The following is a 10,857-nucleotide window of genomic DNA, read 5'->3' as shown; positions in this document are numbered from 1 at the left end:
ACAGCTCCTTCCTGTTTTCCCAGAGCTCCTGGAGGAGGTCGCGGTTACGTGGAAGGACCAGCAAGATGCCAGTGCAAGGTGGCTCCGTTCTCAATGTGGAGGGGATGGAAAAGGAAGGCCTTCTCCGAATGCCCCCCATGGAGCCACTAGTTGCCACGCAGTTGCAACCGAAGCGCTTGGCGTCTCCAGATCCGACCTTGCCATCTAAAGCTGATAGTTTCCAGTCGAGCATGACGGAACGCGCTTATAAAGCAGTCGCGCTCTCTGTCAGGGGCAGGGCTATGAACGCGATATCTCTGCTGACCGCATCCCAAGCGGAGCTGCAGGACGAAGTGTCTACCACACCAGGTCAGACACACTGGGAAGAGATCTGTGTTGTCATGGATCTCTCTCTGCGTCTTCAGAGATACGCGGTTCAAGCTGCTGGGAAAACCATGGCCACAATGGTTATCCAAGAGAGAGAACGATGGCTTAATCTGGCTAATCTCTCTGACAGGGAAAAAGAAGCCATCCTGGACGCACCGGTTGTTGCAGAGGGCATTTTCGGCTCAGCTCTGACACTGACGCAAAAGAGATGCGAAGAAAAAAAGAGGGATGACGAGGCCTTGCAACTCTGTATGCCGAGAAAGACACAGACTGCACCCCCTCCGCCACCCCGACAGACCTTCGCGCAGGTTACGGCCCGCCCACCTCCCAGCTTTCGCATTCCGAAACGGCAGAGACCTATCGTGAGTGCAGCGGGTCAGAGTGGAGTGCAAGAACAGAGATCTGGCTGGCCTAGGAAGAACTATCCGCCTGCAGCAGCTCAGACGGTCCAGCCAGCCCCTCGGCCTCATCCCCAGCCCCATCTTCAGGGAGCGAGGAGGAAGAAGAAGGCAGTTTGACAAGGTCTTCCCCAGGGGAGGGAGTCAACAGCCCCCCAGTTTGCTAGCTCCCGACCCTCAGTCGTTCAGCGTTCGACAAGTCACGAGTTCCTCTTTTCACAGATGTTCTGTGGGGAAAACAGCGCCCGGTTGGGCCGGGGGAAACAGAGAGTGGTGAAAAGGAAAAGACACAGTGCAGTGGTGCACATCCACTCACTAGTCACAAGCACTTTTCATGTTCAAGATTCAATAAAGTTTTCACTGTACCCCCAGAGAATGTTGCAAAACATGTTCACAGAACACATTATAACATCACCTCGGGGAGCGATCGATCCCTTAGAGGTGATGAGCCACTCAGACTCTGTCCAAGCGCTAAGTGCCCACGCATGCGCACTACAGACCACAAACTCGTTCATGACTAAGCCACACGATGGCACCAGAACGCAGCAAATAGACAATTGGCGAGAGTGCACACAGTCCCGCTGGGTATTAACAGAGGGGCAGTGTTTCGGAAAACATTGAAGCTTCACCGGGTGCCGCCATTGATTAGCAGACCATCACCTGCTGTTAGCATTCCATTGACTCCCATTCATTTTGGAGTCACTTTGACAGCGAATAACTTTACATCTGAGGCGTTTAAAGATTCCATTTGTCCATTATTTATTTCTAAAGAAACACGAAAATGTATAAAAGGCTCCATTACCTTGTATCTTGCGTTATGGCCCAGTAGAAACAGTTTTTGTAAAAATAGGCTAACGATTGCGTCATACCCACAAGACTCTCTGTCGCACAGTAGAGAGATTACCGTATGGACAGGAGGAGAAGCTCACGGGCAATCGGGGGACGTGGAGGCAAAATGACAAAATAATTAATCAGAATACTTAGCAAAAGTTTCTCCTGCTCCTAGCTCATGGACAGCTCCTACTCACACTCTCCGTCTCTGCAAGTTTCGGAAGAGAATGATTCAGATTTCTCTTGGCACAGCTACTAGAAGACAGACGGGTTGCTCACGTCACATCTACGTCGTCAAGCTCAGTTTGAGTCTGCGCAGTACGCTCAGCCATCAGGAAGTGAGTGCTTCTAATTAACTTCACTTTTCTCTGTTGAATCCAATGGGGTCGCTGTGTCCATTTATTTTACTGTCTATGGGTATTAAAGACAATACAATTCGGGTACAGGCTGCAGTTTGCCACATCCAATTAAAGCACGTTCTTCAGGACGAAATGGTCCCAATAAGAGTGGTCCCACCCGAGCAAAGCCACAGTGGGTTTTACTCGAGATACTTTCTCGTCCCAAAGAAAGGAACTCGTGCCCTTCGTCCCATATCTACGTGCACTGAACAAATACTTAAGGAAGTACAAGTTCAGAATGCTCACTCATGCTACACTCCTAAATCTGGTGCGCCCGGGCGATTGGTTTACATCGATCGACCTGAAAGACGCACATTTTCACATAAACATATACCCACCCCACAGGAAATTCTTGAGGTTTGCTTTCCTGGGAGTGACATACGAATACCTGGTTCTACCATTTGGCATGTCTCTCAGCCCGAGAGTATTCATAAAATGGCGGCCCTGACCCCGCTCAGGGAAAAAGGCATTCGTCTCGCTACTTATGGCGCTTTTCCACTACACAGTACCAGCTCGACTCAAGCCAAGCTGGTACTGGTAATGGAAAAGCGCCTTTAGGCTACATAGACGATTGGTTGGTGACAGCTCAGTCAGAGCGAGAAGTGAGAAATCACACAATCATGCTTCTGGAACACATTCAGAAGCTGGGCTTACAGTTAAACACCGAAAAGAGTGCTCTGATTCCCACACAGTCTATAACATATCTGGGGCTGTCACTGGACTCAGTAACATTCAGAGCGCGACTGTCAGAGGACAGGGTGGGAAAATTCACCCGATGCCTGGCCGAGTTTCAGAGGGGAAAAACGGTTTCTTTCCGCACATGCTTCAGGTTATTGGGACTGATGGCCTCAGCCCTAATGGTTATTCCCCTAGGCAGACTATTCATGAGGGAATTTCAGCGCTGGGTAGCGTCTCTGAGGCTGGACCCATTAAGGCACTCCCGAAGGAGAGTGAGAGTGACGTCAGAGACAGTCTTTGCACTGCGCCAGTGGAGACACCCAACCTTTTTGGTTCAAGGGGTACCCATGGGTGTGGTTCAAACCAGAAAAGTCATAACGACGGACGCGTTGTTGTCCGGTTGGGGGGGCATTCACGAGGGCAGGATAGTGAATGGAGGATGGGCTCATCATCTGACCAATCTTCACATAAACTATCTGGAAATGCTGGCCGTGTTTCTAACGTTGAAGCATTTTCTTACTTTTCTGAAAGGGCATCATGTTCTTGTGAGAACGGACAACACTACAGTTGTGGCATATATAAATCGACAGGGAGGCCTCAGATCACTTCCCTTGCACATGCTGGCCATGCCAATACACATACAGGGTTGTCATGAACCAGGGTGCGGATCTGCTGTCCAGGGGAAATCCACTTTACGGGGAGTGGAAATTGAACAAGGAAGTGGTCGAACAGATCTGGGAAATATACGGCAGAGCGACAGTGGACCTGTTCGCGTCCCACGACAATGCTCCGTGTCCTCTGTTTTTCTCCCTGAAAGATCAGAGCGCGCCTCTGGGGATAGATAAGCTGGCACACGATTGGCCCCGCACTCTCCTTTACGCGTTTCCACAGATAGCGTTAATATCCCCAACACTCTACAGAGTGAGGGAGGAGGGATTAAAACTGATATTAATAGCTCCGAGGTGGCCAGGGAAATACTGGCTGGCGGAAATCATACGTATGCTGTACGAAGACCCGTGGTCTCTTCCGTTACACAGGGATCTACTGTCACAGGCGGGGGGGAGGGGGGGGATCTTTCATCCCCATCCAGAACGCTTGGCACTATGGGCCTGGCCTGTGAGTGGTTACATTTGAATACAACCGGTCTGTCTGAAAATGTCATCAGAACCATACAGAATGCTATGACTCATGACTCGTCCAGCCCTAGAGACGGTGCTGTGGTTGGCAGGAGACTTCGAGGCAGGCTATCTGGCAATACTGGAGTTAGGATATCCCATAGTGAGACACCGAAACGTATGCTTGAAAGAGAACAATAGGTTACTTGCGTAACCCCGTTTCTCTGATAGCATTAATTGAGGTGTCTCACCAGATCACCCTCCTTGCTGTGTGAAGCAAGTGTGCTCGTTTTGAATGTCATAATGACGAAGTGTTGCTCGGGGTAGCCACATCCCAGACACTACGTCATGTCTGCCAGCCAATTGGGGCTGGCGAAATGTAATATGACTGTCGGTACACGATCCGTTCTACTTGCACGATCCGTTCTACGCATGCGTAGTAGACACATGTTTCTTTCAAGTCATTTCCATTGTCAGTTTGAAATACTCTATAGCGTTTCCCCAGACTTGTTTGTAGTTCTTTCTTCATGTAAATGCAGATAGTCTAGGCAGAAATGCATATTATGTTCCTTGTCTTCTGTAAACAACATTGAAGGGATTATTTTCCTCAGTTGGATTATGGGTGATTCTTAGACTATGGGCACTTTTATGTACTTTGGTCATATTTTTAAAAATACATAAAATTTTGGACAAAATCCTCTTTCTTTTTCAAACTAACAATAAAACCTCCTTAAAAACTTTTTACTACCTTTCTATTATGATTTCTTCATACTTTTTAACCTCCTTATAGGTGTCAAAATCACTGTTTTCTCCTTGTCGCACACCCAGACTTTTTAACTTCAACAATGAAAATACAGTTTAAAAATATGACTTATCTGGTAACTATTAATATACTTAAATTAAGCACTAGTAAAATAATTAAAATACATTATAGTATTTAATGTGAGACCACCATCAATATTACTTTTTATACAAAATATAGCTGTCGCACAGTATTGGTGTCATTTCCACCACAACACTGTAATGTCCCTTTAAAAAGTTTGTGTAAAAGATTGTTTAGGTGGTTTCTATGGAAATGTTCAGAGACATCAGAGCACATGTTGGACATGGAGGCAATTTTTCAAATTTTCATCAAGAACAAATAAGAAAAATCAAGGTAAATATTGCTTGATCAGTTAATATATTTATTCTACGTCATTTCCAAACATGCTGTACCTTCAAGGGTGTTTTTAAAAAGTTAAAAATTTTAAGTTAAATAAGAGTATTTTACATACATGAAATGCTAAGTATTAATTCAAAGCTAATCAGTGCAGCTATCTTCCATTTTTTCACAAAAAAATACAGAAATGTCATTTCCACCACACTGCCCTCTGTGGTGGAAATGACAGCATGTGGTGGAAACATGCTGTACCTTCAAGGATGTTTTTAAAAAGTAAAATTTTTTAAGTTAAATAAGAGTATTTTGCATGCATGAAATGCTGAGTATTAATTCAAAGCTATCAGTGAAGCTATCTTCCCTTTTTTCACAAAAAACTACAGAAATGTCATTTCCACCACACTGCCCTCTGTGGTGGAAATGACATTTATGATTACAAAGTACAATTGATATGGATTGCAAGAGTAGATTGACGTTGTGAATTGAGTTTACTAAGTGTGATGAGTTTAAGAGTTTTCAAAATATATTTTTCAAATAAATATTTCTCTAAATATTACTGTTTCTCTACATTCACGTTAATTCATTGTCATTTCCACCACCACCCTGTCATTTCCATCACCACACACATTTTTTAAAAACATTTAAAAACTTCTCATCACACATTAAAAATGTATCCACAATTTACGAGATCATGCTCTACTTAATATAAAAATTCAAGTTATTTATTTTTTAATAAGCTCTTGCCCAAACCAATATTAAATTTCAGAGTGTGACAGGTGTACAGTTCACCATTTGGTCCTTAGGGCAGTTAATTTATCTCATTGACAAATGTATAATTTTTGTACATTGTGGAAAAACTGATAAAACTAGTTACAAAAATGATCTTAGACAATTCTTGAGTGGCATAAGTTATTCTGTTTTTAAATAACAGCTGTATATAGAGATGTGGTGGAAATGACATTTGTTCATTGCAGGTCGGAAAAAATGTAAAATATTAACAATTTCTCTTGTAATCTAAGTTTGTCCTCTTACAGACCTTAAAACTAGACAAATTATTTAAACTTATGAGACTTTGTTACGTGACTTTTGAACAAGTTTTTTTTAATCAACTTCACAAGCCTAAAAGTGCCCCTAGTTGAAGAAACGCCCACATATAGATATATATTATCATATCCCATACTCATACTAATACAAAATTACTCAAATGAAGAAAGAACTACAAACAAGTCTGGGGAAACGTTATAGAGTATTTCAAACTGACAATGAAAATTACTTGAAAGAAGCATGTGTCTACTACGCATGCGTAGAACGGATGGTGCAAGTGGAACGGATTGTGTACCGCATCCGCGGAAGGGGCGTATCCCATAGTGAGACACCTCACTTAATGCTATCAGAGAACCGGGGTTACGCAAGTAACCTATTGTTTTGGACTCTAGACTGACCAGAGAAGGAGCAGGACAAGAATCAGCGTCTGAGCTGTATTAAAACATTTGGACAGAAGCAAAATGTCTGCCGACTCTGAAATGGAGAGGAAGATCGTTGAATTCTTGAGACAAAATGGCAAAAGTACAGTTTTAATCATTTTTAAAGAATTCGGAATAAGCAAATCCACCGCGAACAAACATTTGCACAACCTATTGATATCACAACAGGTGTTTAAGTCTAACGAAAATCCTCCTGTTTGGGATCTAATGGAGGAGAAGAAGAACGAGATCAAACACACACACAAACCAGAGCAAAAGTCTCCGACGACAAGAGAGACAAGAGAGACGAGAGACTCATGTGAAGAGATTCAAGAGAATCATGTGACGGATCTGCTGAAATCAGGAAGTTTAAAGGCCTGTCACATCGCCACATCCCTGGGACTGCCACGACAAACCATTAACAAACAACTGTACATTATGGAGGAGAAAGGTAAAATACAGAAATGTAGTAACACCAGCCTCTGGACACTGAATGACGAGGAGAGCAATGACAGTTACAACCAAGAAAGGTTTGTGTTGTGTTTATTTTATACAATCGTTATTTATAATGACTCTTTGCATTTGGTGAGCCAATGCTTTGCATTTTTATTTAATTAATTTTTATTGATTTATGATTTGTTATTGATTAGCTCCTGTTCCAGTGATCGTAGACTGGGGTCAAGCAATTCAGGGTAAGCAATATTTTGTGTCCACCAAAGTAACTTGTTTAACTTACAGTAACAAAACAGGTGTTTAGGTCTAACGGATCTGTTTGGGATCTAATGGAGAAGAAGAACGAGATCAAACACACACTCAAACCAGAGCAGAAGTCTCCGACGACAAGAGAGACAAGAGACTCATGCGAAGAGATTCAAGAGAATCATGTGACGGATCTGCTGAAATCAGGAGGTTTAAAGGCCTATCACATCGCCAAATCCCTGGGACTGCCAACAAAAACCATTAATAAACAACTGTACATTATGGAGGAGAAAGGTAAAATACAGAAATTTAGTAACACCAGCCTCTGGACACTGAATGACGAGGAGAGCAATGAAAGTTACAACCAAGAGAGGTTTGTGTTGTGTTTATTTTACAATCGTGATTTATAATGACTCTTTGCATTTGGTGTGCCAATGTGTTTATTTTTTTAACAAATTTGATTTGTTATTGATTATAGTTCCTGTTCCAGTGATCATAGACTGGGCTCAAATTCAGGGTAAGCAATATTTTGTGTCCACTAAAGTAACTTGTTTAAATTACATTATAATATTCAGGAGGGGAAAACTAAATGTTTTAAATGAATGTTCTGTTAATAGGATAATGCATAATGATTTGCTGCTGTATATTGCTGTCTGACATGTTTCTATCATCTATAGGTTGTCTCAGAGTTTTGATGTGATCACAGAGCTTGGTGAAGGAGGCTTTGGATGCGTCTATAAAGTAAAGCATAAATTTGATGGCAAGATCTACGCCGTAAAGAAAGTCGTCTTAACTGGGTAAGATTATACAAGTCACAACAAAGTTATATCTAATTTTAGAAAGGACAGTTGTCATGAGTATGTGGTATAAAAAAAATAACAAAATTGACTTCATTCATTCATTTTGTTTATGCATTTGATTATTTATTCATACATTTATTTATTCATTCATTCAAGCATTATTTCATACATTGATTTATTCATGCTTTTATTTATTATTTATTCATACATTCATACATGCATTCATTTACTCATGCATTAATTCATGCATTCATTTATTCATGCTTTTATATATTTATTCATGCATTAATTCATACATTTATTAATGCATTTATTAATCATGTATTTATTTATTCATGCATGGATGCATTCATTCACTCATGTATCATGCATTTATTTATTTTATTCATGCATTTATTTGAAACAGGAAAGCTGATTCCGAGGTGAAGGCATTGGCCAGAGTAGATCACCCAAACATAGTGCGCTACATTACATGTTGGTCAGATTCTGAGAACTGCGCATCAAACCAAGTGTCCAAGTAAGCAAGTCTCCATCGTTTTTTCATAAAACACTGAGTGCTTCTCAATAATGACATTTATGTGTTTTATGTTCAGCACATCAGGTTCTTCATCAGATGTAGTGACCTTTGAGAGATCCGGATGTGATGATGATGATGATGATGATGATGATGATGATGATGACGATGTCAGTGATGAAGTCACATCAGGAATGCAATGTCTGAGAGTGACAGCAGAGTAAGTCCAGCAGTCTTCTTATGAGATGTCACGTGTAAAAGAATATAATTTAGCGTGATGGTCCTTTAAGAGTGAACTATTATTACAGAGTTAGCTCAACTGATAGAGATAGAATATGCACATACTGATAAATATTAACCTACAAGTCAAGCCTGTTCCTTCTCTCTGTGTTTCAGCAGCAGGACGTATTTGTTTATTCAGATGGAGTTCTGTGAGGGAGGAACTCTCACTACATGGATAAATGACAGAAACTTTTGGGAAACTAAGAGAACCACAATGGATATTCATAGAATATTTTATGAAATTATCAGTGGAGTGGAATACATCCATTCAAACAATCTCATCCACAGAGACTTGAAGGTATTTCCTTTTAGTTGATCGGAGGGAACTAAACTTGTGATTGAACAGATAAGCATTTTACCCGTATGTACTTTCCTTTTAGCCTGATAACATATTGTTCGGCTCCGATGGCCAAGTGAAGATCGGAGACTTTGGGCTGGTGGTGCATCAGACCACAGACAGCGGTGACCCCATAAAGAGGTCAAACAAAGGAACACCACCATATATGAGTCCTGAGCAGGTGATGACACATTTATTGTCTCTCAGAGAAACATTTAGACTAAATAAAGACACTTAAATAAATTAAAATAACTGAATTGTTTACCTTAGAAAAATGGGAGGAATTATGACGAAAAAACAGACATATTTCCACTTGGACTCGTATGGTTTGAGATGCTCTGGAAAATATCTACTGGTAAAGAGAGAGCGAAGGTCAGTTGTATTTAATGACAGTATGCATTACCAATATCTGCACTCAAAAAGTGTATTTTAGTGTTTAATCGTTTAGTTTTTTTTTGTTTTTTGACGTTGCAGCTGTGGCCAGATCTGAGAAATCAAAGGTTTCCGGAAGGTTTCTGTGACAGTTATCCGACTGAAGTAAGAAACTTGATTTTATTTTCAAACAAATGTTGATTTAATTAAGTTTAGCCAATAATTTAGCTATGCTTCTTTTTCAGAATAAATTCATCAAGCAGATGCTGTCCTTTACACCGGAGGACAGGCCACAAGCAAAAGACATCAGAGAAAAACTTGAGAAGTTTTTCTCTCTGGATCAGAATCTGTTAAGCCAGAAAACAATCTGAGATAACGGCCACAGTTTGGTAGAGTCAACTCAAAATAATGTTTCACCGCAGAATACTTTTAATTATTCTATTGATTCATTCATGATTTAATGAAATGTTTAATGATCTCTCATTAAGGTGATAAATAATATAAAATCATAACATGTTGAGAATTTCTGCAACTGCATTTTAATAATGATGTGAGGCTACTTTTTACAAAACTGACCATGAACGTCATTTCACAGCATTACTGTAATGTTGGCTGCGATATTAAGATGTATTTACAATTGCTACTAAAGTATCATGTTTCTCAAAGTTGCAATTGGATTTGGTTACAATGTAACCAGAATGCAATCAATCAAAAAGCATCATTGTGTAATGTGAAAACATGTTGTGCATGCTGGGAATATTTCTGCTCAAGCTTATTTTTTGACATAAGCATAAGTGCTGTATATGTGAAAGAAAAAATAAAGAAAAAATATGTCATTAATTAAGTGTTGTTAATACTTACAATCCGTATAATAATTCTTAATATATTGGATAAAGTATCAAACTTACATTTTTTCTTGACAATATTGTTTTGACTGGTAATCATTTGATAGTTTCCCCCCCTGTTATTAATGATGGAGAATGGCAATGCTCGCCTCTTTCCACTAGGTGTCGCTGTAACTGCGCTGATTGTCCTCGCGTGCATTTCTGTACTACACAACGGTTGTAAGTTATTTTCCCATAAATATACACGAGATTAATGTTAATGTTGCATTATACTCATTCATGTCGAAATTAGTGCAACTGCAAGAACTGAACTGACTTTGCTGTTGGTGTTGCCTTCAATGTCAAAATATTTATTATTATATATATTTTTTTCTTTGGTTTTGATCTTCATATTTATCAACTGTTCTCTAGCCTACGGTCAAGAAATTATCGATAGTATACATTTATTATAAATTAAAAATATATATTTTGACAGTAGTCATTTTATGTCGTTTTAGAATAGGCAAGCTGTTTTGGATTTATGTGGAAAAAAATAGGTTTTGTGTCTAACATTACTCGAAGAGATCTTCATATTTTGTTATATATTAAAGCAATAAGCCCATA

General features: G+C 40.2%; 1 protein-coding gene across 1 annotated transcript; it reads left to right on the top strand.

Annotated features, from left to right (window-relative positions):
* Positions 1 to 6,247: 6,247 nt before the first annotated feature.
* Positions 6,248 to 10,247, top strand: pkz (protein kinase containing Z-DNA binding domains). Its single transcript, XM_081351713.1, has 12 exons — positions 6,248 to 6,935; positions 7,056 to 7,097; positions 7,163 to 7,477; positions 7,583 to 7,621; positions 7,782 to 7,901; positions 8,311 to 8,421; positions 8,498 to 8,638; positions 8,815 to 8,998; positions 9,081 to 9,218; positions 9,308 to 9,409; positions 9,512 to 9,574; positions 9,655 to 10,247. Exons 1-12 carry the CDS (start codon positions 6,448 to 6,450, stop codon positions 9,778 to 9,780), a joined length of 1,869 nt encoding a protein of 622 aa, XP_081207839.1. The 5' UTR covers positions 6,248 to 6,447; the 3' UTR covers positions 9,781 to 10,247.
* Positions 10,248 to 10,857: the final 610 nt, after the last annotated feature.

The sequence above is a fragment of the Scardinius erythrophthalmus genome (assembly GCF_964197995.2).
Source record: "Scardinius erythrophthalmus genome assembly, chromosome: 21".
NCBI classification, from domain to species: domain Eukaryota; kingdom Metazoa; phylum Chordata; class Actinopteri; order Cypriniformes; family Leuciscidae; genus Scardinius; species Scardinius erythrophthalmus.
This window is presented reverse-complemented; position numbering and strand designations above follow the sequence as displayed.

Coding starts and splice junctions, on each gene's coding strand:
- pkz (XM_081351713.1), top strand. CDS start 6,448: ATGTCTGCCGACTCTGAAATGGAGAGGAAGATCGTTGAATTCTTGAGA. Junction 6,936..7,055: donor GACAGTTACAACCAAGAAAG/GTTTGTGTTGTG, acceptor GTTATTGATTAG/CTCCTGTTCCAGTGATCGTA. Junction 7,098..7,162: donor CTGGGGTCAAGCAATTCAGG/GTAAGCAATATT, acceptor ACAGGTGTTTAG/GTCTAACGGATCTGTTTGGG.